Source organism: Grampus griseus, assembly GCF_964374135.1.
Source record: "Grampus griseus genome assembly, chromosome: 6".
NCBI classification, from domain to species: Eukaryota; Metazoa; Chordata; class Mammalia; order Artiodactyla; family Delphinidae; genus Grampus; species Grampus griseus.
The window spans coordinates 49,949,614-49,975,828 of NC_139000.1; the positions used below are offsets into that span (position 1 = coordinate 49,949,614).

The 26,215-nt window shown below is 47.5% G+C and overlaps 1 protein-coding gene across 1 annotated transcript; it reads right to left on the reverse strand.

Annotated features, from left to right (window-relative positions):
• Positions 1–504: 504 nt before the first annotated feature.
• FXN (frataxin) lies at positions 505–22,826 on the reverse strand. The gene is made up of 5 exons (XM_082657289.1): positions 22,627–22,826; positions 15,902–15,999; positions 12,217–12,337; positions 6,043–6,140; positions 505–2,398 (listed from the first exon to the last, which is right to left on the reverse strand). The coding sequence occupies exons 1-5, from the start codon at positions 22,792–22,794 to the stop codon at positions 2,236–2,238; spliced, it is 648 nt and encodes a 215-aa protein (XP_082513415.1). The 5' UTR covers positions 22,795–22,826; the 3' UTR covers positions 505–2,235.
• Between the last annotated feature and the right edge of the window lie 3,389 nt (positions 22,827–26,215).

Consider the following 26,215-nt stretch of genomic DNA (forward strand, 5'->3'; position numbering starts at 1 on the left):
TGTTTTCCTGAGAATTCATCCTTAATACGGGTGATACCAGAGATGAGATGATGCTCCCAGGGTCCGAGGTATGGGGGGCACTGGCTGCACACCGTGTTGCTTTTCCAGTTTGTCAGAGCATGATTTTTATTCCTCCCCCAGCTGCTGTTTGTGCTTGCAGTCTTTTTGCCGCCTTAAATGGGAATCTCCCAGGGTCTTAGAATCTAAATAATTAAACCAGTTAGAATTGTACGTAAATACAAGTAAGTAGTAGGCCTGAAAGGCTGCACAAGGAAAAGATTAAGAGCACAGTCCCTAATTTCCATTTTCATGTTACCACAGCCCAATTAAATACTTCTTTAAATTTTATGTTGTGTCCCATATAGGAGAGCGCACCACTTAACTGAGTTCTAGGTAAATGAGGGACAACGAAACTTTCATTAGAAGCAAGAAATACATATACACACACACGATTTATTTTTTTCACTAGTACTGACCTACCCCACTTAAAAATTTCTACTGGACTAAAAAATAATTTATTTTTGAAAAAGGACTATATTTTAAATACTCGTTTAGCATTTGTTTATATTCTATTGTTGAGTTTTTTTTCCACAGTGGAATGTGTTTTTGGTTTTCCTACTGCAAAAGCCTTTGTTATAGATTTGCATAGACTAGTCACTAAAAAATCTTGCTTTAGTAAGGAAGTAGCAGAACAGGAGCCTAACTTTGGGCGAGTTTTAATGTTCCTGAGCCCTGGTTTCTTCATGTGTAAAATGCAGGTCAGTAACAATGCAAACGAGGTCATATGGTATAGCAGGCTGCCATAGTCCATCAGGGCTGCTGTAACAGAATACCAGAGACTGGATGGCTTATAAACAGAAATTTATTTCTCATAGCTCTGGAGGCTGGGAAGTCCAAGATCAAGACCCCAGCAGACTGGGTGTCTGGTGAAGGCCTGCTTCCTGGTTCATAGACAGCTGTCTTCTCGCTGTGTCCTCACATGGTGAAAGGGATGAGGGAGCTCTCTGGGGTCTCTCTTATAAGGGCACTAATCTCACTTATGAGGGCTGTGATTGGGGGTTAGGATCAACACCTTAGCATTCAGCCTACAGCCCAGGCTTAGCACAGTAATGGCACAATAAAAGATGATTATTTGAACACGAATTCAACTGAAATTCAAGCAGAACAAAACTCAAAACCATATACTTACTCTATAGCTTAAAAAAAACTGTTCACTGTCATCTCCTCTACTAGAGGGAATTAAAGCTGGCCCGTTAAGTTGCCTGACAGGACCACTAAATGTCTAAATTGGGAATCGACTATATTCTATCCAGTTTAACCCTTTCTGTTAACACAGGGAAACAGAGGTTCAGGGAGTTCGAGAAACTTGCCCAGAGACAGACAACTACTTTTGGGCTGGGCCAAGTGTAAGACCGGGGTTCCTTTCATTAACACCAACATCTTTTCATTTACGTGGCCTTTCACAATTTACCAAGCACCTCGTCAGCTCCATGACCTCATTTATTATACTATATCCATGAGCTTACAGAGATGGCTTTTGGGAGATTTTTTGCATCCACAGACCAGTGTTGCAATAGCTTATTCTATACTGACCCTTAAATTTAAAAAATATGTATGTACACACACATGTAAATGTGTGCGTACATATACATGCACATATGGAAGACACGGCACCGCATCTCCCTGTGTCACCCCATGCGGGCCACACCCTGGCAGTCACAAAGCACAAACAGAAAAGGGTCTTTGGTTTCAGAATTCCCGAGTTGCCACTGGGCTCAGAAGTGTTTACGCTTTCAAGAGAAGTAGGAATGTATTAGGCTTCCCTTTAATGAGTCTCATTTTGAGATGGGATGGCAAGGTTGGCCAGCCGCTCTTCATGCAGTTTTTGTAGTAAGTCTTCCAGAGAATGAATGGTGAAGCCAATTCATTTCTCCTCCTGGAATTTGTCCTTCCTCTTTTTCTCTGTTGTGAGGTTATATATTAAAGGTATGGGCATACAGACATTACGAAAGATAAGGGCTATCACGTGAGGGAGGAAATCAGATAATAAATCCAAAGAAACCTACGGAAATTAAAAATCTGAACTCAGGGGCAGGGCAGGAGGCGACATGGTCTTTTCCCAGAGCCGTTACACATAATGCAGCTGTCCTCAAAAGCAGGAATGGAAAAGAACTAGCCATTCAGCTGCAGAACGAAGCTGGGGTCTTGGCTTTAGAGCTTCCCATGTCTTTAGCATTAGGCTGGGCAGCAGGTGCCTTTTCCAGAGTAGGCCAGAGAAGATAAGTCCAGTTTGGTTTTTAAGGCTTGAGTCAGCTCTGTGGCCAGCAGCTCGTGGAGGGACACACCGTCGTGGGAGTACACCCAGTTTCTCCCGGTCCAGTCGTAACGCTTGGGGCCACTGCAGGACAAAACACAGTCAGAGTAAGTCCATGGGGACAGCCCTTCAGAAGAAACTCTCACCAAGAAATTGAATGACTGCAGTGCAGGTCTAGAAAGTAATACTTAACAAGCCATGTATTTGACTTCTCCTCTTAGGGTCTATTTAATATAACTGAATCACTTTTCTGTACACCTGAAACTAACAAAACATTGTAAATCAACTATACTCCAATTAAAAAAAAAGCAGCTACACAATTATCCTCTGGTACGATTCACAGAACACCTCTCAAGACCTGAAAATATTTCAGCCCTATTGATGAGTCTCCGTGTAAAACTTTCTGATCTTTTGCTTCTCCTAACTCACATATGATACCTGAAATATCACAGCAGTGTCTTTTAGATGATGGCCATTCATGTACCACTGACATGATTTGTCCCTTACCTACATTATTATTATCATTTTAGTACATTCATAACACTGGGCAACCACTACCTCTATCTAGTTTCAAAACATTTTCATCACCCACAGGAAATTCCATATCCATTAAGCAGTTACTCCCTATTCACTCCTCTCCCCAGCCCCTGGCAACCATCTGTATTATTATTTTAAAAAATAGTTTTCTTAATTCAATTTTAAGTCCATGAAGGTGAGAGTTTGATGGGCTAGTCCATCCATCTCAAGCTCATCTAGTGAACACAAGCCGTACGTGCACTTCATGCTGGGAACGCTGTGTTTGTGCGGACCCAGGTGTGGCTAGGTTTCGCCGTGTCTTATTATTCCAGATGGACACAGAGTGTGCCCATTAATTCCACCTCCTCTGGGCCTAGTGGAGCGGGGGTGGGGAGTGGGGGGAACACGTGCTGAGGCAGGAGATAGATAGGCCTCAGGGTAAGCACCTGGAGTTCGTTCCCTGTGGACAGAAACTCCAAAGTATCAATAGCAGGACAGTTGGGAGAAGAGCTGAGCCCTGCCCAGATAAGAGACAAAAGGCCGCATATCCCTCATTCTCAAAGTCAAGGAGACCTTCCCAACTACACATGCAGAGAAAGGCTCCTTGCAAGTCAAAAGGGAGGGGGCGCCACCCCATAGTAAGTGATGTCAACTACCCATAGGCCTCTTCGCTAGAATCCATCTTGGCTAAGAGATGCACATGTACACAGGGGAGGACCCTGAGATATACCAAATATGGCCTCAGAACCAGGCAAAGCAAGATGATCGGTTAAAGGAAACGTGGAAGAAATGCTCCATAAAAGTGATTCAAACTACCACAAGGGCGCGACTCTCTCTGAGCCCGCAAGTGTGTCTATCCACACGTACTGTACTCTTTTTCCTCCTAATAACACTTTACTTGCTTCACTACTTTCCGTCTCTATGTGGAAATTCATTTCTACACAGCTGATGGGCCAGGGCCTCGTCATTAGCCACTGGTCCCTGGTGGTCTAGTGGCTAGGATTCAGTGCTCTCACTGCCACTGCCTGACCTCAATCTCCGGCCAGGAACCGAAATCCTGCTTCAAGCCGCTGCAGGCCGAGGCCACCAGAGATCAGTGCCAGCAGCTAATGGTGCTACATGATGATGCCTTGATGGACAAAGGAGCAGAGGATGCTGAGAGCCCACAGGAAGGAAGGGGCCCCTGAGTCCACCTGCACACTCAGGGGAGCTCTTCCAAAGTCCAAGACTGGGACGGGTTTGCCAGGGACGAGGAAAGCTTAGACGGGAAGCATCTTTGGGGGGTTAGGAAAACATCAAGGATTTCTGTATTATCCACCAAAGGCAGGGGTTTGAACACTTAACTTAACAATGGGGATAATGATAATGGGGACAAACCAAAAGCACTGGACTTTTGTTTACTATGCACAAATAGCTGAACACGTAAAGGCATAATAACCTGGATCAAATCCAGAGAACGTTCCCTTGGCCCTGGACTCCGATTTGCTGCCGGGGTGCCAGGCAAGTGTGAGAACCTCCAGGCCCCTCCACGCTGCCTCGGACGCCCAGCTGTCCACCCAGACCTCTCCTTGATTCCACCCTACAATCTCCTCAAGCAAGGTGATGGGGGAAGGCCACTGTGTCCTCTGACCTGAAACGCTGTCGATGAAAAAGCCTCCCAAATATCAGAAATGCAGCCCTAGGAAGGATTATTTTGGACCAGCGTGAAAAATTGAGTGGAACATAAATTCTTTCTCTGAGGAACGTAGTATCCATGACAGTAAATGGCTGCTCGGCAGATTTTCTTTCCAGATTCCCATCATGAATTACAGATTTTAAAAAAACAACAAAACTTGGAATTTCTCAGAATTTCTTATTATCCAGCAGTAGATTTTTCTAAACATGCCTGCGGTAGGATCCTATTGCTGGTAGGTGTGTCCAAATGCTATAAGGACTTTTTCTGTCTCAAGATGCAACACGAGGGAATTCTGTTAGTGGAGCCATCACAGCTGGTTCTGGTGCCCTGCCTGCTCTTTACAAAGCCACTGATTCCCGAAGCTGATGGCTGGATTGGAGCTGATCCAGCCAGTTCCTCTGAGATGAAGGACAAGACTGCAGCCCTTGTGCATGGCCGCAGTTAGGGTCAGGGCAACTGTTTGAGGCCAAAGAGAACAGGCTAATTAGGCCCTCCCAGGGTAACCCCCCGGCCCCTGCCAAACTTCAAGTAAATTACCTGGATCTAAAAGCAAGACCATCTGTGAATAAGGGCCTCGCTAGAAATGACAAGTGATTCCTTGGAGTTGTTTTTCTTGAATTGTAACATACTTCCTAGACGAGGCTGGGATGAATGAGGCCTAATGCTTTATTTATTTTGAATGAAGAACCACACAGCACCATAAACAGTATAATATTAACTGACTAAAAGTGATGTCAACACTGGGGCAGGAGAAGAGTTAAATACTTTCTTTGTTTTGATGCAAAAACCGTGGGGCTTTCAAAGACTTCCATGCTGGTTATATCTGGGCCTTTCCCAATTCACAGCGCGTTCTCTTCGGAAGTGCTAATGAGTGACCAGGAAGGCTGGTCTGAGAGCTTTTTGTGGGCGTCTCTTTTACTGTCTTACAACCACTTCAACAGCAGCTAGAGGGATGAGGGACCCTCTCTCCCTGCATGTTCTCAGGCCTTGAGACGCAGTACAGACCGTCTCCAATACAATCTTTTATTCCGCTAGATTGAAAGCACATCAATGGAAAAGGCAGGAGGGGTGAAAAGCCCTAGAAGGGCTGTTTAAAACACCTTCCCACCTCCACAGAGTACACAGCCCTGTTCCGCAAATGGAATTAAACTGGCCTTTAACTGAGATGCTCAAAATGAACCAGAGGACAAACTTTGAAGACAAAGGGCAACTTATTCAGATGCTGTAAAAGCAAAAGTGGCTTTTTCAAAGGCATGGCAATGATTGAGTAGAGAAAAACTGTCAAGGTGGGCTCCGAAAATTTTTCACTTGGCGTCTTGTTAACGTCCCACTATCTGCTTTTAGAGCCACAGAATCACCAGACAAGAAGTGATAGAACCACAGTAAGCTTTCCTACTGAGCGTGAGACATGCTGTGAAACATCAGAAAAGGTTCACTTACACAGCTGCTAACACATGAGGGTGACCCTTCTTAAATGGTCCACAAAGTCTTGTTTCAAGCAAGCTGAACAATGAGAGATTTTGACTTCTGAACGTACCTGGATGGTGAAGACAACCAGATTTGCTTGTTTGGGGTCTGCTTGTTGATCACGTACGTTCCTAGATCTCCACCCAGTTTAACTGTTAAAACACCACTCTGGTGCATCAGATGGAAAAAGCATGAAGAAAATAAAACAAGACAGAGTTATCACTGTGTCATAATCGCTTCCTATTTTGTTATATCTCAACACTTTGCATTTATACAGGTACGCAACATACACCGTAAAGAACTGTCTTTAATTTAGTGTTTGGAATTAGGAGGTAACGCAGAAAGAGCGCTACTCTCAGAATCAGACTATGATTAATCACGATGACACTTAAAAATCAGTGCTTTTCCTCGTTTCCTATGAGGTGGGCAAGGTGAGAATATCCTTAGTTAAGTGACTAGTCAGAGGTATTGCAGCTGGCAAACGAAAGGATCCACATCCTTATTGGTGCCTTGGTTCCTCAAATACCGGCCAGAACATACTAGAGACATTAAAAAATAGAGACACACTGGGCTTCCCTGGTGGCGCAGTGGTTGAGAGTCCGCCTGCCGATGCAGGGGACGCGGGTTCGTGCCCTGGTCCGGGAAAGGCTGGGCCCGTGAGCCATGGCCGCTGAGCCTGCGCATCCGGAGCCTGTGCTCCGCAACGGGAGAGGCCACAGCAGTGAGAGGCCCGCGAACCGCAAAAAAAAAAAAAAAAAAAAAATGGAGACACCAACTCTACCGACGTCCCAGTCAGCACAAACATCGGGCAGGCCAAGTTCATGACCGAAGAAAGGAAAAAAGGCAAGAGAGAAGGAAATAATCAAACCACCTGCTTTGCTGGTCTCAGAAGAGCAGTAGCCTGAGCTCTGCCAGCAGAAGGCTGACACTCCAGACTAGGGTTCTTATTCCCAGACCCTTCCCAAGCTCACAAGCTTCTCAGATACCCCTCTCCAGCTTTATTTTCCTCTACAGGAGCCTTGAATTCGTCAAAAGACTGGCTGGTCCACCTTTGCCCAATAAATGCTCATTTAAATTTGAAAACCCTCTTTCAACAAAGGAGCCCTTTACTCCCAAGGCCTGAGGTCTCTCTAGAATGCGCAGGATATTAAAGAAACAGCTACACGGCTGAGCTGGTGAACGGGGAGCCTCGCTGCCCCCCATCCCCTGCACGGCCCGCAGACAGGCAGCCTTTCTCTGTGCCTCTCAGAGCCCCTGTCCACCAAGGAAAAAGTTCTTAGAAAAAGTTTTGTGTTTGGTGGTTCTTAGAAAAAGTTTTGTGTTTGGTTTGTAAACACAAAGAGCTGTTGAAAAGGTGGAGGGAATTCCCTGGTGGTACAGTGGTTAGGACTCCGTGCTTCCACTGCAGGTCGCCCAGGTTCCACTGCTCGCCGGTCGGGGAACTAGGACCCACAAGCGGTATGGAAAAAAATAAACAACAAACAAACAAAACATGGCGGAGAAAGTGCCAATAATAATATAACTCATAGGCATGGGATGGGGAGGACACTATTGGGTTATTTTTTAAATGTTTTTTCTGATTAAAAAAGAAACGTAGCAAAATTATAGAGGCATACAGGTGGTATAATAAATACAGGTGGTATAAATAAAATGCAAACATCAATAAAAATAGCATCTACTGTTTTTCAGTACCTACTCTGTGCCAGGCACTGTGCTTTGCACTTTGTGTAAAACTGCTTCCTCCGTGACCATAACCATGGAGGTAGGAATCATTATCCCAATTTATAGATGAGGACAACAGAGGGACAGGGTAATAAAGAAAACTTAGTAACGGCAGGGCTGATCTTAAATGCAGGTCTGCTCGGGTCCATAAGATGCTGTTGTTTCCATAACACGAAGCGCTCTCTCAATCCCATTAATCAGCGACATGAGCTGTTTACTCTCAGGTATCGGCTGCAGTTTTTAAATGCAGGGCTAGGATCACAGTATACATAAGTTTGCTTTTTAAAACATTTTTTCTTGAAACCCACGTGTACTATTTTGTTAGGACTACCTTTCATTTATTTAAAAATTTCTTACAACTGTATAATTTAGTAGTTTTTAGCATTCCACAAAGTATTTTCATAAAGTGTGCAAACATCCCCACTGTCTAATTCCAGACTATTTCCGTCACCTCCCAAAGAAACCCTGTACGTATCAGCAGTCACTCCTTCCCCCCCTCCATATATAGTTTATGGCTTATTTTTCCATACGATATGAGGCCCAGAGAATCAAGACATAATTTCTTCTAATGTGACCTACTTGTGGCCCTTAAATACTCCAACGTGCATTGACCCTACACCTGGGAGGTGCGTGATGCAGCGGAAAAGGCAGGGGGCCAAGTCTAGGGATGTGCATTAAGCCCCATCAGCTGTGTCGTCTCCTTGGGACAATATCTGCTCTGCCTCCTTCAGAGACAGTGCGAGGGCGAGGGGCTGAGGTGCTTCTGGGAAGGTTCCCCTGACGCCCCTCAGCTGGGACCATGACCCGTGCATGTCCCCACAGCTTCTGTGCTTTCCTCACTGCGTCTGAGCTGCTAGCTTGTTTGCTGGTCACCTGCCCCTTCGCTCCACTACTATAAGCACCTTGAGAGCAGATCTGTCTTTTCATCCTAGCGCTTTCAGTATTTGTACAAAATATCACTGAATTAGAAAAAAACTGTGGATGAGTGAACTGAGTGGCTGATAACCAGGCACTGTGATAACACACACATACCACGTGAAGGGCAAGGTTATGTAAGGCAACACTCAACCACGCCCCCTCTTGTTCGTGGTGTGTAATTCGACGTTTTTCCCCACAGAGCCAGAAGCTGTTTCCAAGGGAAAGTGGCAAGAGAAGGGAAACTAGCTGTCTTACTGGTTTCCCAGGAGTTCTTAAAGCTTTTGCAACTGTCTTCAAGTAGACCAAATAAAGAGAGTTTTTTGTCCATTAGTGTTATTCCTTAACGGGCAATCTGAGTGTCTACTTGGAGAGAGTGGGTAGACTTTAATGCAGGGCAGTGCGGGAGAGAGAGGCAATACTTAGCAGCTGCTGAGACCCAGGCACTGACCAGTTGGAAGAGACCCTGGCCACAGCTGGTGAGGCTTGATTCCCGACAGGCAATATCAGTGGAAGCAAAAATAGCGAGGCTCAGGCTCTGTTGTCACCAGCTCATTTGCAGAAACAGGCACATAGGGGAATGGCATGTTGAGTCGGGATTTCACATACGTGCCTGTGGCTTCCCACACTCCTAAAACAGATGCTGACTTCCCCTTAAGGAATAAGAATAGTGAATATAAAGCACTTTTACCTACATTGTTTCACTGAATCCTAAGATACACCCGGGGAAGTAGAGGTTACTGTCACCTCTCCTTTACAGCTGAAGGACCTGCCCTCGCAGATAATTCACTGAAGCGCTCTCGGAAAGAAAATACAAACGCAGGACGCTAGGCCAGGCCCTCTGTCACCATATCCAATAAAGTGCTAACTCTGAGCTGGGGTGTGTGACCTAGGACCCAGAGCTGGTCTTCAGGGGTCTGCATACAGCTCGCATACAGCTCTCATAGGTATGCAGGGATGTTTTTCTTGGGAGAGCAGTCAGATTCTCACAGGGTGTCCTGATCGCCAAGTGGTTAAGAAACCTCTGCTCTATGGCAATAATATACAGACAACTCAGTGAACGAAGGACATGGCGGCAAGCAAATTCTCGTTAAAGTGTCTAAGAGGCCAGGGCTCTGCCTGGAAGAAAAACGAGGGCAGTTTGGAGGTAACTCTCTAAATAGTGTGGTGCTTCTCACGCATCAAGTGTAGCGGACTCTGTGGTTGCCTGGTGATGGGAGGGGCTTGGGCTCTCTTAGGCAGCTCCTTCTGATAACCATTACCAGTGAGCAGCGAGGCCTGGACCCAGACACTGACATCCCCCGCGACCCGCCCCACTTGATGGACCACACAGCAGCCAAGAAGCTGCTCACGTCTCCCAGTCCACAGGAGGAAAGTGAAGAAACGTGGCCTGGGTGTATCTAGAGAATTCCTTTCATTTGCCTATTTGGCCAGTAGCAAGTGGATAAAACAGCACTAAGTGCTGAGTGGCATCAATGAAAGCATGTTCTGGAAAAGTAGGTGCGCCTCATTTCATTTACATGGTGAATCGACATTCGTTAAGTCCCTGCTAAGTACTTAGCAATGTTCCAGGCATTGGGAGACCAGGAATGGGCAGTGTTCCAGCTGTCCAGCTCAGTGTAGCTGTGGGAACTGATGTGTAAAGAGACAGTTACAACACAGGGTGATCATCCTCAGAGTGCTGGGCAAGGAGGGCAGGGTGGTGTCTGCCTGGAGCATCTAGGAGGGCTGCAGAGAGGAGGTGACATCCAGCTGGACCCTGAGGGCACAGAAAGACTGCACTCCAGCCAAGCTCAAGTAATGGTGTTACAGGTGTTCTGCTGTCTATAATGTAATTTCAACTGATTTATCTTATATGTGAAATACATGAGTTTGCTAGCACCTGAAGGACTCTATTCAGGAATTCACACCCGAGGGTAGATAGCATTTCAAAGTACTTAGAAGTCCAAACTACAGAGGGAGCTACTATATGCCATTAGCCTTCTACACCTACACTAGAGATTTTCCTACTTGGCAATGATTTGCTAGAAATACTTCTTCCCTAGTGAGTAGAATGGTACTCAATGTACAGTGTATGGATTGGCTAGAAAAACTCAGGTGCCTCTTCCCTTGCAAGAATGGGTTTTAGACTCTGGAAAGTGTAGCAGCTGAATCACTCTTCAGAGAGACACTCTGAAGGTAGGTAAGGTCCTGACCCACCACTGAGCAGAAGCTTTTGTTGCCTGCCTTAGTGAGGTAAGCAGAATCCAGCCGCTACAACACTGGCACCTTTGCCTCTAATGAAACATTCACGCAAAGCGTTTGAGTCAAGCAGGGGCTTCATTAATCCTGTAAGAACAGGTGGTGTGACTGTTTCTGTGGCATGTACCTAAAGCTTTGCATGTGTGGCAGAGTTTAGCCTGAGCCTTGGTTTCCCCATAGTTACAGAGCCTGGTAAGGAGGCTGGGGTAGAGGAGACCTGTAACTTCCCCGGCTCTAATCATCCCACAGACGGTCAAGTTCCGGAGGCCAGTCTGTAATGGTTCCCAAGTAGCTCTGTCTTCTGAGGCTGCCTGCATAAGCACGTCTACAGCCCCGCTGGGACATTTCTGCTGCTGACAGCGACCAACGAATCCACCTGGAAGGCATTCAATCGTTTCTTGCCTCGTTACCACCAAGGCCCTTACTGTCCTTACAACTAGGCTTGACACCTGCCCATCTGATGGAGTCCTTTTCTATCCAGTGCCCCCAACAGCAATATCCAATACCATTTCTATTGCTTTAGCCTGACAGCTGGTTGTCCTAAATAATTCCATGATTTAATCCCAAATGCACTCTTCATGACATTTTCTGGTATTAATTAATTGCTGTCAAGAGGGTTAACCTCTGCAGGGGATGTGCTCCCACTGGCAAAAAAGAGCTGCTCCCTAAGGCCTAAGCAATAATTCTAAACCCAAAGGCAGACCCTTGTTCAAGTCTGCCACCTGGTGGCCAGTTGATACACACCAGCACTGCCCTGGCTTCTAGGATTTGGGGCTTAAATTTCATCCAGCCCTGGGGTTCTCACCCAGCTGCATTAGAATCCTCTGAGGAGTTACTCTAAAAACTTTAAAAACCCCAAAGCCTGGCCTGAGCCACACCCTAGACCGATTTTTATTTGATTAATAAAAATCCCTAGGGATGAGACCCAGGGATGCTCATTAGAACCTCAGGTGAGCTTTTCAAAAACATGCTTCCTAGGACTGTACGCTGACCACTGTATGAGAATTTCCAGGAGTGGGGCCCATGTCTAGTCTGAATACATCTCGGGCAATCTCTCACCCTGCTTAGGAACTAGCCTGCCTGCACGATGAGAGGCGTCTTGCTACACAAACACATGCCTGGGTCCCTCCCTGATTTATCTTCACAGGTATTGAGTGAAGCTGGAGAATCTGTATTTTTAGGCAAATGTGAGGCTCAGAGAGGCTGAGTGACTTGCCCAAGGTCACAAGCCTGGTGATGCAGGGCTGACACCAGAACCCCAGTCTTTTGGTCCCATCCATAACCGCATACTGCTGGAGAGGAATTCTTTATCTTAGCTGAAATTCCTAGGGAGGATACAGAAGAATGAAAAGAAGCAAATAGGTACCGCAAAGGAGACATCATAGTCTTCACATGTGTAAGGTTTGTCTGCAAGGTCTTCAAAAAACTCTGCTAAGGAGTCCAGCGTCTCCTCGACCAGTCTTTCATAGGTGGTATCGTCCAGAGGGCTGTGAGGGGAACAGAAACAACCCCGATCATGCAATCAGCAAACCGCTCCGTTCTATTAACATCGATGGACACATTTATTTTTTACTTAGATTTTTTAAATCGATGGAAAATATCTAACATATACCGAGTAAAAATTGAAACAGCATCAAAGGGTACAGAGAAGTAAGCCTTTCTTCCGAAATAGGCAGCCCCCATCCCAGAGTCAGCTATGATGAGCGATCTTTTAAATACATCAATGAAGCACCTTGCAGTTTTCCTTTCATATGTCTTGGAAATTGTTCCATATTAGCACATACAGTTTTCATAGTATTTTATCTTACATTATTCATTCAGTTTGTCCCCTTCAGCAGGACACTGAGGTTGCTTCCATTGCTTTTGTTGTTAAAATTTGTTGGGCAAACCACAAAGTGGGAGAAAATATCTTTATTCTATATATCTGAAAAAGGACATATCTAGAACAGGTAAAGAACTCGTAGAAATCAATAAGAAAAGAAAATCCAATAGAAAAATGGGCAAAATACTTGAACAGATTTCATTAAAAAAAAAAAGATATCCAAATGGCCAATGAACGTATGAAAAGGGGCTCAACTTGGTTAATCTTCAGGAAAATGCAAATTAAAAAATCACGTTGAGATACCACCAGAATGGTTAAAATGAAAGAGACAGATAATATGAAGAGTTGGCCAGGAAGTACAGTAACCAGAGCTTTCAGATACTGCTGACGGGCAAGTAAATTGGACAATCACTTTGGAACACTGTTGATACTTCTACTAAAATTGAATATATTCATATCCTATGACCCATCAATTCCACTCTTGGGCATTTATGCAACAGAAATGCATACCCAAATATAAATTTCCTTAGCAGTGAAAAGACCAAAGCCAATTTCAATTTGAAAAGAATAAATCAGATGACAGAAATATAGAATTGTATAATACAATTTGATACTTAATAAATATTGCAATTGCTCTAAAAAAAAAGAAAGAAAAAAAAAAGCATACCCAAGTTCACCAAGAGACATGCACCATGCTAGAATGTTCATAGCAGAACTATGCAGCAGCCCAAACTGGAGACTGTCCAAGTATCCATAGGAAATACCATAGGTAAATAAATGGTGATATATTCATAAAATGGAATACTACAGTGCAAAACAGAATTGTCTGTAAATATAACAATATGGACGAAACACTTCTTTTGATGGTGACTGAAAGAAGCCACATAGAGACATATTTATATTTGATGGTATCATTTATATAAAGTTAAAAAACAGGCAAAACTAACCCATGCTATTGGAAATCAGAATGGTGCTACTCTGGGGCAGGGAGGGGTTCATAACCCGAAGTGAGCAGAAGGCTTTTTAAGGGGCTGGTAACTAACATTCTATTTCTCGAAGCATTTCTTGAGTTACATGGTATCTTCGGTTTTTGAAAATTTATCAAGCTGTATACTTCTAACTTGGAGACATTCCTGTATAGGTACTATCTTTTAATTTTTTTTAATTGCTATAAATCCATAGAGACAGAAAGTAAATTAGTGGTTGCCAGGGGCTGGGGGAGGGAGGAATGGGGAGTGATTACGAATGGTTATGGGGTCTCTTTTTGGCGTGATGAAAATGTTCCGGAATTAGACAGTGGTGAAAGTTGCACAACCTTCTGAGGACACTAAAAACCACTGAATGGTACATTTTAAAATGGTGGAATTTATGGTATGTAAATTATGACAAAGAAAATCGCTATACACCTCCCTGTATGAGCTTCTGCGCCCAGGCGAGGACATGTCTGTAGGTTACAGGAGGCGTCTTGGACAGCTCCATCATCTGAGAGTTTCTAAGTGGCCCCAGGAAGACACCAGTGGCTGCCAGTCAGTCAGTGCAAGACAGAGGTTTGCAGTATGGCCCCTCCCCCACCCAGCCCATTCCCCACCTCAAGGGCACAATATGGGGAAGGCTACAGGGCTGATCAGGACATGGCGAGTGGGGGGCCTGCGGTGGGGCTGTGCTGGATGTTTCCCTCTCCGTCTCCTCGGCTACAGCTGACGGACGGGGGATCTGGAGAGAACCAGGAGAGGTTGACATGTGCCTGGAGGAGCTTGGGGAACATAAAGGCACCCCTGACTCAGGCATAAAGTCCAAAGTCAAGAGCTTGACAGGTGCTACCTGTCGATGACAGGGGGCCATGGCAGAAGTGGGCTGTCCTTAGCACGGCAGGTCGAAGGTGTGCTTCCCAGAGGCCAGAAGTAGACCCTGAAGAAGGAAGCTGGACTTGGGGCTTCCTGCAAAGGTCCCACCCAACCTCAGAGGAGTGCTTGGAGGGACTGGGAGACAGTAGCAGAGAGTCTGCCCAAGGAGGTCACAGGTCCCACCGCCTGCCTCCCCTGCAGCCATGGGGAGTGACAGACAAGGAAGAGCCTCCAACCAGGGTTTCATAGACGGGAGTCCCCCAGAGCCAGGGCAGAGGCTGTCCCAGTGCCGCTGGACACCTCGGCCTTCGAGGTGGATGAGTGACTGCATGGTCCTGTGGTTGCAGCCTGGGGGTGTGTGTGGAAGGAGAGTCCCTGCAGATACAGGTGCGGGGCAGTGGGCTGCAGCGATGCCTGGCAGCTTTTCCCCAGAACCCACTGCGTCCTCCCTCCAGGCACCCGCTAGGCTACATTTCCTGGCCTCCCCAGCTGTTAGCTGGGGCCCCCAGTCTAAGTCCTTCCTGCTAAAATGTGAGTGAGGGACAGATGTCACCTCCAGACCTTCCATGCTCTTGTCCCTTTCTGTGGAGTGGAATCTGGAAGGGTGACCTGGCCTCGACCTGCAGAGGACAGTAAGTTGCTGATAGGCGATAGGAAGGTGGAAGGAGCCCGGCTCCCTGAATCATTTCACAGAGGTCTGGCCACCCCCCACCGACAGAGAGGGGGGACACGAACCTCTCCTGGTTGGAGCCATTGCAGTTTGGGGTCTACTTGTTACAGAAGTTTGGCCTGCCCTAACTACTAAGTTGTCAAAGAGAATAATAACAAAACTCTGGAAACAACCTAAATGTCCAGCAATAGGGGATGGGTTAAATGAATTATGGTACATCCATAAAACTTAATACTATTTCATTAAATATAATGCGGTGGGGGGCTTCCCTGGTGGCGCAGTGGTTGAGAGTCCACCTGCCGATGCAGGGGACACGGGTTCGTGCCCCGGTCTGGGAAGATCCCACATCCCGCGGAGCGGCTGGGCCCGTGAGCCATGGCCTCTGAGCCTGCACGTCCGGAGCCTGTGCTCCGCAGTGGGAGAGGCCACAACAGTGAGAGGCCCGCGTACCGAAAAAAATAAAAATAATAATAATAATAATGCGGTGGGTAAGTAGTGATGTGGAAAGACGCTTATGAATGCTGCTGCTTAGGGAGAAAACAGATGGGATGGGTTGCTATGGGATGGGTTTTGGTTTTCTTTATTTTTTTTGTTGTCGTTGTTAAAAAAGGTAAGAGAAAAGGAAAAAAAAGTACGTGTATGTGTGCATATGCTGTATATTGAGAGAGAGGGAGAGGGAGGAAGAGATCTCTGATGTGGAAGGTGTTTATCTCACCCAGCGTCACCCAAAGTTCCCGTTGTCCTCAAATTCATCCAACAGACCCACTGCTTTTTGACATTCAGGATCTGGTTGAGGCAGCAGAGGCTCAGACTCTAAAAGCCAAAGTGAAGAAGAACGTTACCATTTTACAACGTACAGTCCATTAAGGCACAGTTTGAATATCACTACTACGTTCGGGACTGACGAGGTTCAAGTGCTTCGGAGTGTATCTTTCTCAGGAAGTTGTTTCGCCTTCTTTTAGTGCATCAAACTGTGCTCTCCCGGGCTCTCGCTAAGCCTGTGCTGTCCAACTCGGTAGCCACAAGCCACAGGCAGCTATTTAAATGTAAAGTTATTGAATAATATAAAAATTTAAAAGTCAGTTCCTCGGTCCCATGGGCCACGTTTCGGGTGTCCCGTGGCATCATGTGGCTCGTGGCACAGACAGGACACACCCACCACCACGGGAGGTGCTGCTGGCAGCACCGCTCCGGATGGGGCTGGGGCAGTTAGCGTGGGGGGGGCAGAGGGGGGTTGGGGGTGCGGTAGGAAGTGTCAGCAACGTTCTTAGAATGTGACTAAAGTGAGCGACAACAGAGAGCAGGTGTGCAGAAGACAGGCTGTGCCTCCAGTGCTATGTGACCGATCTCCCTAACACGATCTGCAGGGGACACCGTGACCCCCTGATTTCTTTCAATACGTAACTGCTGAGCGCCCTGGAGCCCGGCTCTGAGGACTGGGGTCTGAGCTGATGACTGCCAGGCAGGCGGACCAGCCAGAGAGAATGTGGAGGGGACGGAGGTCTGGACGGAGGGAGAAGTGGTACAGCCGAGCGGAGACGGCAGGGGAGTGATGGAGAGGTGGGCTGCTGGACCTCATCCCAGGAAGGCACCGAGCGGCTTCCTGAGGTTGGTGGCAAGGTTCACCTTCTCCACAGAGCACGTGGCTGCCACTAAGAGAAGGGGGCAGAGGCTGTGGTTACTCTCTTGAGCCATCAGGGCCCTGGGCAAGCTGAGAAAGGAGGAGGCTGAGAAGTGAGCGGAGGAGATGGGGGTGCGGAACGCGGATGGCCGTTTAAAAACGTTGGCTCATAAGGGAGAAGTGAGAGAGCGGCTGTGATAAGCACAGTATCGCCACAGCACATTCTAGAGTGTTCACCATCAGCGGGGTAGCGTCCTCAGACTTCAGACAAAGGGACTCAGTCCTCATTACATTCCAATGAGGGAAGTACTATTCACGACAGTGATGTCCTATAAAGTTACCCCAAACACTGGATTAGCAAGTTACTAAGGGAAATATGGAGAGGTTCCTGCGAGCCTCTGGTCACGTGTCCACCAAATGATCAATGCATAACCTTGTTTTACGTGTTTCTGTTCAAACATGCCTTGTTTAATATATATTGTTGATTCCTTGACACTGAACTCACAGCCAACAGCACGAGAACTCACGCTTTGGATGGAGCTTATTTTCTCCCTAAGGCCCATTTTCTCCCTTTCCACGTATTTTCTCCCTAAGGCCCATCACAGCCTTCTTGCACAGAGGAACACTAGACAGCACTTCAGCACGATGCTTTAAACAGTGAAATTATAAACGAAAGTCACGAAAATGTGAAAAACGCGCCACCAGATAGACTGTGAACAGGACCCTTGTTTCCAGTGTGGGAGCTGAGAAGTGGACAGAGTGGCACTTTGTCTGACCTCAGCCAGGGACATGTGAGTGGAGGTGACTCACATTTTTTGCTGCTCTGTACACGTTCGAAAATGACCACAAAAGTGCCCTGAGTATCGATTTTGGGGATAGAAATACATGTTAGTGAGTAGGTGAATTCACAAGTAGAGGATGCAGGAATAAGGAGGATCGACTGTATCTGTATTTTACAGATGAGGAAACTGAGGCACAGAAGGGTAACTTGCCCAGAGTCACACAAACACACAAAGTGGGAGAGCTGGGATTGGAACCCGCGCTGTCTGGACCCAAGGTCTGGGCCCCAAAGGAAAGAATCACATCCTGGGAATGATACAGACACGGAGGGGAGGGGTTTGAGAATGCAGGGCTCCCCTCAGTCAAGTTCCCTTCTCTCCGGGATCCTGGCCCCTCAGATCCTAGCTGTCTCAGTCTCGCCGCTACCTTCACACAGCTGTTTTTGTCTTTTAATTTTACATCTTCGATGGTCTGGCGGGAGGGCTGGTCTAAAAGCAAGGTAGTCCTTCACAGCCAGAGTAGAAGACTCCATTCAGCTGTGTGGAATCACAAGAGGACAGTGGCCGAAGACTCCCTGCCTTGTCTCTCACCTGCTTTCCCCATCTAACATTCCCTGGGTAACTGCTTAACCCTCCCAAGCTCTGCTTCCTCCTCGGAAGGTAGGGATCATGGTACCGGCCTCGCAGACTGGTTATGAGGATCCAACAATAGGACATCAATATCCCAAACCCGGGGCCTGAGGGTTCCGTCGATTTCCATTTGGAAGCATGTCAACGGAAGTGTGAAGAGGTAGGAGGTCAGAGAGGCAAAATCCGGCCTTTGCCCAAGGGAGGCAGGTGGATTTCACGGTGGGGAGCCCCCCAGGGGCACCCTTCCTGCGGCCACGTCACCTGGAGCCATCGGACTATGTGTCTCGTGCGGGTCTACTTACTCGAGTCTCCAGGGTTCAGTGACTCCGTGAGCGCAGCACAGGGCTGGCTCATGGGAGACACCAGAGGAGGTACTAGGTGGTTCTTGGGCCCACAGACTCAAGTTCAGGCCCTGGAACCACACGACTCAACTAAGACCTGGCCTGGTGGTCGGCAGGGAGGCCAGCCTTCACCCTAGCGTCCCCTCGGTCTCCTGGGCCCTGTCAAACCACAAGCCTGAAGAGAGAATCAGCTCTCGTCCGCTGCTGGGGAGGACAAACTGGCACGACCACTCTTGGTATCTAGTGAGTGGGATATCTGCTGGCCCCTCGCTCAGCAATGCCAGTCTGAGGACTTCACCCAAGAGGAGGTTCTGTCCACGCACGGGCACGCCCAGTGCAGCACCACTGTAAGAGCAGCTCACTGGACTCAACCGGATGTGACGGGAGGAGCCTGGACAAGGTGTGACAGACTCACCCAACGGCTACTATACAGCAGACAAAGCAAATAAATGACAACTGGGTGCATCAGTGTCGCTGAGTCTCAAACACTGATCACAACGACATTGATCACGAGGAGTACGGCACAGCAGAATAAATACAGCAAAATGGTTTTTTTAAACGAATGCTACATGCTTTAGGGAGACATACACAGGAGGTGAAACTCTGAGAAGGGGATGCCTGACAGAATTCAGGATAGCAGAGTCCTCTCAGGGAGGACCAGGCTGTAACGGAAAGCGCACCAGGCCTTCATGGAACACTCAATATTGTATTTTTTAAAAAAATATTTATTTATTTATTTGGCTGCGTCAGGTCTTAGATGTGGCTCGTGGGATCTTCGTTGCGGCATGCGGGATCTTTCATTGCAGCACAGAGGCTTCTCTCTAGTTGTGTGTGGGCTCCAGAGCGTGCAGACTCAGTAGTTGCGGCACGCTGGCTCAGTAGTTGTGGTGCACGGGCTTAGTTGCCCTGAGGCATGTGGGATCTTAGTTCCCCAACCAGGGATCGAACCCACATCCCCTGCATTGGAAGGTGGATTCTTAACCACTGGGCCACCAGGGAAGTCCTTGGAACACTTCATATTCAATTTCTTAACCTAGTGGTGGGAACATGGGAGTTTGTTATTAATCTTTAAACAATACGGATGTATTTTTTTAAATATTTTATTATTATTTATTTTTGGCTGCATTGGGTCTTTGTTGCTGCATGCAGGCTTTCTCTAGTTGCGGCGAGCAGGGGCTACTCTGTTGCGGTGTGCGGGCTTCTCATCGCAATGGCTTCTCTTGCTGCGGAGCACGGGCTCTAGGCGTGTGGGCTTCAGTAGTTGGGGCACATGGGCTGTAGAGCTCAGGCTCAGTAGATGTGGCTCACGGGCTCTAGAGCTCAGGCTCAGTAGTTGTGGCTCACGGGCTCTAGAGCTCAGGCTCAGTAGTTGTGGCGCACGGGCTTGGCTGTTACGCGGCATGTGGGATCTTCCCGGACCAGGGCTCGAACCCGTGCCCCCTGCATTGGCAGGCGGATTCTTAACCACTGCGCCACCAGGGAAGCCCATGGATATTTTAAATACCCTTTTGTGTATAGACTCAACATATAGAGTCATGTATACTGTCTGTGGAAGACAATAACAATGAATTTAGAGTGAAGTAGGGCATAACCCACCCAGGCAAAGGCCATGGGGTCATAAGTGATGATCGTGTCCCTCTAGAAAAATTAATAGATGCCTAAACGCCTTCCGAGGTATGCAGAAGTGGCTGCAGTAGGAGCTTCTGAAGTTGTTTAAGAGCAGTGGCACCTAGGTGTCTCCTCCTTGGAGCTGCCTCCAGCATTAAAGGGGAAAGGTTAGAGACCCTGTCACTGTCACACTCTCTTATTATTAAGGTCGGAGGCTGCCTGCTGGAAGCAGGGTCTTCTCCAAGCCTCGGGGTGAATAAGGCAGGCAGTGGAGGGCTGTGAGCTGCAGGCTTGCAAGGCATTTCTGTGGATTCTGGGTTCTGCTGAGCAGCCGGCACTGAGGCCTGACAATCAGAAGCTACATGTGCTCACCTCCAAAGCTGTGCACACAGTAGCCACCAGACACACGTGGCCACTGGGCACTTGAAACATGGCTGGTGTGACCGAGGAACTGGATTTTAAACTTCACTTAATTTTAGTTTAAAACTGATACTCAATAAGGTTACTGGAAAATTTAAAATATGTTTGGGACAACTCAAGTGTGTGAATTTACTTTTTCAGTTGTGAATTTTATAAAATCTAAATATAGATCAAGTATTTCCACAATAACCTCAGTTTAACATCTGATGGACAAGGGATGGAAGTATGAAATCCATACTGGATTTGGAAGAATGAGTACAAAGAGGGAATGTGAACTATCTCAGTAATGATCCTTCAGTCTTGATTACCTGTTGACATGGTAACATTTTGGCTATACTAGGTTACGTAAATGTATTGTTGAAATTAACTTCACCTGTTTCTACTTTCACACTGTAACTACTAGAAAACTTATTGCACAGGTGGCTCCCATTCTATTTCTGCTGTGGAAGTAGAAGCAGCGGGTAGAGAAAATAAAGCCGGAGAAAAGGGTCCCCAAATGAACTCCCCAAACGATCTTGGGTCAGAAGTCATCAGGACCCACATGGAGTCCAAGGGATCAACCTGAGGACAGTTAAGGCCTTAAAAAAATGAAACAGGATCGTGATCCCAGTTGCCACTATCATCCACCCAACTCCACAAGTACTGAAGATGTGCAAGGGAACTGCGGAAGAGACAGGTGAAACCAACCTGATTAACTATGGAAAAAGGGGCCCAATGGGTAGCCTAGGTTGTTAACCACCTAGCATTTCCCAGTGGCCCAAATCCCAGTATGTGCAAAGTGCCCACCTCCCGGGTGCGCCTCTGAATCAACAGCCCTTAACAGCCACTAGGTACCGTCCAAAAGACCACACCATATCTTGTCACTCTCCTAAATTAAAAACTGCTGAGGACACAGGCAGGCGTGGAAGGGCACGTCAGGGCAGCTCCAGGTGAGAGTAGCACAGAAGGATCAGAGTAATAAACTGCAGAAGGGGATCGTGGGACCAGCATGGCAATAACTACCTAGTTTTCCTGAGAAGAGGGGGAAATCCGTGATTCCAGCTTTGAGTGTTGACCACCAATCCCAGTGTTTCTTCAAACAGGGTCAAATAACACACGTCAACAGGAGGTGTAGGCCTAAAGTCCAAATTCCGGAGCTCCGTGAACAATTTGGGTTGGATTTCACCTGCCTCCTTCACCATCCACAATCCATCCAGCGGACCAACCACTCAGAGTTGATCGTTGCCCACTTTCCCGGCCTTTATCCACGCCGTTCTCTGCTCTGAGAGCCCCTCACCGCCCCCTGCCGTCTTCAGACCCTGATTAAACATCACCTCCATCCTCCGGTGTAACCTTCTCAACCCCACAGCCTTTCTTTGGGCTTCCTCCTTTCAAGTCGTGGAGTAACCGGGTCAGGTATTTCTTTGTATCCCCGCGAGGGAAGATAAGTGCAATTAAGTGCTGAAGGCTTTATATGTGTTAATTAAACTGCATGCCAGCTCGGCAAAATGGGTACTCTCCCCTTCAGAGAAAAAGAAGACACGCCTCAGAGAGGTTCTGGGATCCCCCGACGTCCCCGAGCTCTGCTGAGTCCAGGGGCCAGAGTTTGGAACCCAGGTCCGATCCAAAAGCCCTGCTGCTCTAGCTACTGTGCTCCACAACTTTGACATCTTTACCTCGCTCGCTGAAAGCGTTTCGTTCATAAAAGCCCATGTATATTATAGTACCTGGCATATATTATTAAAGTTATCGCAAAGAGAATTTACAAGCTTAGAGCCACCACAGGTCCCTAAGAGCCGATGCCCGCCCGCCTTCCCTGCCCTTGCCCGCGCGGTTCCCGCAGTTGCACTGCATGATACGATCTCTGTCTTCTCACCAGAAAGCGGAAGCCAGTGCAACTGTAACCGGGAGAAACGGAGACTGGGGAATGCACGGCGGGCGCCGCCGCCCTTCCCCCGCCTGAGCGCGGCCCCGCGGGAGCTGGAGCGGGTGCGCGTGCCCGGCGTGCGCGGCCTCGCTACGTCGGCGTGCGGCCCGTGCGGCTGCCCGTGCGGATACTCACGGGCTGGCTGGGTGTGCCGGCCGCGGCGGTCCCGGTGCGCAGGCCCCGGCAGCCGTAGAGCCGGGAGTCCTTCGTTGGCCGCGGGGCCCCGGCGCGGGCCTGGGCAGAGCCCGGGGGCGCCGAGCGGGGCAACAGGCTGGCAGCCGCTCGGCGCCCTAGCGTCCACATGCTCCTCCCGATCTGCGGCCGCTCCGCCTCCTGCTCCGGGGACGCCGGGCGCCGCCTGGTGGTCACGGGTTGCAGCTGCAGTCGCAAGCTTCCCTTTTCTGCAGGCTTGGGAAACGAGCAGAAGGTAGACTTCAGTAAGAACTTCCATGCGTTGCTCTATTTCTGCATTTAACAAAAATAGAGAACCTGTTTCGTGCAAAGCAGGGGGCTTACCCCTTGGGCAACATAGTGAATGCGTAACCAAGGTCCCTGACTCCAGAGACTTCAGCTTAGTGACCCGCTGCTGACGAATTCTATACAAAAGGCTTTGGGAGCTGCAGTTTTGCTGTGAACGGGTGGGGGTCCTGAAGCTGCTTGGCCGCCAGTATAGGTTACAGCAGTTAGGAGATTGCGGACAGGAGACTGACTGCCTGATTTAAATACGTCCCCTGCCCACTTCCTACCTGTGTGGCCAGTGGGCAAGTTAATTAACCTCTCTGTGCCTCATCTGTAAAATGGGGTATACAAGTTTCTACTTAACAGGGTTGTTATAAGGATAAAATGAGTTAATCTATGTGAAGTTTTCTTGGACAGGCCCTGGATCCTATTAAGTCCACAATAAATACTAAGTTGTTAATACATTTTAAAATAAAATTTTACTTAGGTAGTGTAGTGCAAAGGAATACGAACTGTGAAAGTTCTTTCGTATTTTAATATGCTTTAGAAAATGTCAAATATGTGTACTAGAGAATATCATCTTTATGGGTAAGATAGTGAGAAGAGGAGATAGAAAGTGTTAAAATTCTACCAAAGCCACCTTGGTACTTTGTGAATAGAGTAGATAAGACACACGTATAAATACTTAGGACAATGACAAGTGTTAAATGGGTGTCAGTGTTGCATGGGAGAGTATATACAACTAGGGGTGGGGGCAGTCAGGGAAGTCTTCATGGAGGAAGGGGCATTTGTACAGGGCCTTGAAAAACAGGGTAAAGGAGGTGGGATCTGACTGGCTCTCTGACAGTTCATTCTTTTGGTTGGGAGACATTTTCCTGCATTCAGGTAATTCTAAGCAGCACTTTATTGAGCGCCTGTTATGTAGATGTTAGGCATGGAGAAACCATTTCCCCCTTGTAAAGTGTCTGGAGATACTGGTTTTTTTTAATATAAATTTTATTAATTTATTTATTTTTGACTGTGTTGGGTCTTCGTTGCTGGGCATGGGCTTTCTCTAGTTGCGGTGAGCAGGGGCTACTCTTCGTTGCGGTGCGCGGGCTTCTCATTGCAGTGGCTTCTCTTGTGGAGCACGGGCTTTAGGCACGCGGGCCTCAGCAGTTGTGGCTCGCGGGCTCCAGAGGGCAGGCTCAGTAGTTGTGGCGCACGGGCTTAGTTGTTCCACAGCAGGTGGGATCTTCCCGGACCAGGGCTCGAACGCGTGTCCCCTGCATTGGCAGGCGGATTCTTAACCACTGAGCCACCAGGGAAGCCCTGGAGATACTTTTGATTGTCACAACTAGGCCGGGGTAGAGTGTGTGTGCCCTACTGGCATCTAGTAGGTAGAGCCCAGGGATGCTGTTAGACATCCTGCTATGAACAGGAAGGACACCCACAACACAGAATCATCTAGTCCAAAACGCCAATGGTGCCAAGTCTGAGAAGCACTCACTAAAGCCACACTGGTAGAATCCACTGGAGGCAAAGAGAAGTGTGTTGGTTGTTGGCCTCGGCCCCAGACCCGTGGCACTAACAGTGAGGCCCTTCCTCACACACTCAGAACATGATTTCTTAGAGAGTTGAATTATTATTAACCAGCATGCTTAGCATGTTCTGGCATAGAAAGCGCCCCAGTACCTGCTCCAACTGCCTGCAAAGTTGAAATCACTGCCCTGTCTTTTCAGCCAAGGAAACAGGCTTGGAATAGCAGAGCAGAGAATATTAAGGTCTCCCAAGAATCTGTTCTTCTCCAGATTCTGGGAGGTGATCAAAGGCAATTGGGCACACCTGGTAAGAGGCTGCAGCCACCCCCCCCCCCATGGATGTGCAGAGATGTGGAGGGACCCTGTAGGTACCAGTGCCTTTCCCCTGCTCACTAGGTTGCCTCCCCCTAAAGGCAGGTGCTAGGAGGTGGTGTGTGGCAACCCCAATGCCTATCTGGTTGAGAAGGGGGGGAGAATTTCCCTGGAACTCACATTGTCGGCCCTTAGGGTACTTCGATGAGATGTATTCTAGGACAGTGATTTGCAAAATATGCAGACCAGCAACTTTGGCAGCACCTGAGAACTTGTTAGAAAGGCAAATTCTCAAGTCCTATTCAGACCTACCCATCAGAAACTCTACGAGTAGGGCCCAGCCATCTGCGTTTTAATAAGCCCTCCAGGGAAATCTGAAGCACCTTGAGGTTTGAGAACCACTGCAGTAGGGTGCATCTTGGGCAAAATTGTGAATTAAGCTGGTGTCACGAGGTTATCTTTCTAAATCTAAAATGTTAATCTAACCATGGCACTCCTGTTAGTTCCCTTTCACCACCATCAAGATAAGTGCTCTTAGCTAGTGGGAAGCAGCCACATAGCACAGGGAGATCAGCTCGGTGCTTTGTGACCACCTGGAGGGGTGGGATAGGGAGGGTGGGAGGGAGGGAGACGCAAGAGGGAAGAGATAGGGGAACATGTGTATATGTATAACTGAGTCACTTTGTTATAAAGCAGAAACTAACACACCATTGTAAAGCAATTATACTATAATAAAGATTAAAAAAAAAAGATAAGTGCTTTTTCCACTCCCTTTTGTGTACCCTACTCTCCGGGTAATCTGAGTATACCAATTAGGATTAGATTTTGTTGAGTATATCAGAGAACAAGAAAATAATGTTTTAAACAATTTAGAAGTTTATTTCTCTTTCACATCCAAAGATGTTGAGAAACTGGCATCCAGGTTTCTTGGGCAGCTCAACAAAGTTATTAGGCATCCTTCCGGCTCTCCAATCTGTTATCTGGGGTGTGGACCTTGTCCTCACAGTCCAGAATAGTTGCCAGTATATCAGCCATCACACGTGTATTCTAGGCAGCAGGGTGGAGGGAAAGGCATCCTCTCCCTTCAAAAGACACATTCTGGAATTTTCACCTAATACTTTCACTTGCATCTCATAGGCTAGAAATTAATCATGTGACCTTACTTAGCTGCAAGGGAGGCCAGGAAATGGAGTCATTTAGCTGAGCAGCCAATGTGTCCAACTAAAATTTGGAAATCCTGTTATTAAAAGAAAGGAGAGAATGGGGGAGGGATGGACTGGGAGTTTGGGGTTATGTGATGCAAACTATTACATATAGAACGGATGGACAACAAGGTCCTACTGTATAGCACAGCGAACTTTATTCAATATCCTGGGATAAACCATAATGGAAAAGAATATAAAAAAGAATGTGTATATGTGTATAACTGGGTC

Excerpts from the sequence above, each read along its gene's own strand:
- FXN (XM_082657289.1), bottom strand. The coding sequence starts at position 22,794 with ATGTGGACGCTAGGGCGCCGAGCGGCTGCCAGCCTGTTGCCCCGCTCG. Across the intron at positions 12,338-15,901 it reads GGAACTTTGGGTGACGCTGG|CCCTCTGGACGATACCACCT; the intron begins GTGAGATAAACA and ends TTCCCCTCACAG. Across the intron at positions 2,399-6,042 it reads TGGTTGTCTTCACCATCCAG|TGGCCCCAAGCGTTACGACT; the intron begins GTACGTTCAGAA and ends TTTGTCCTGCAG.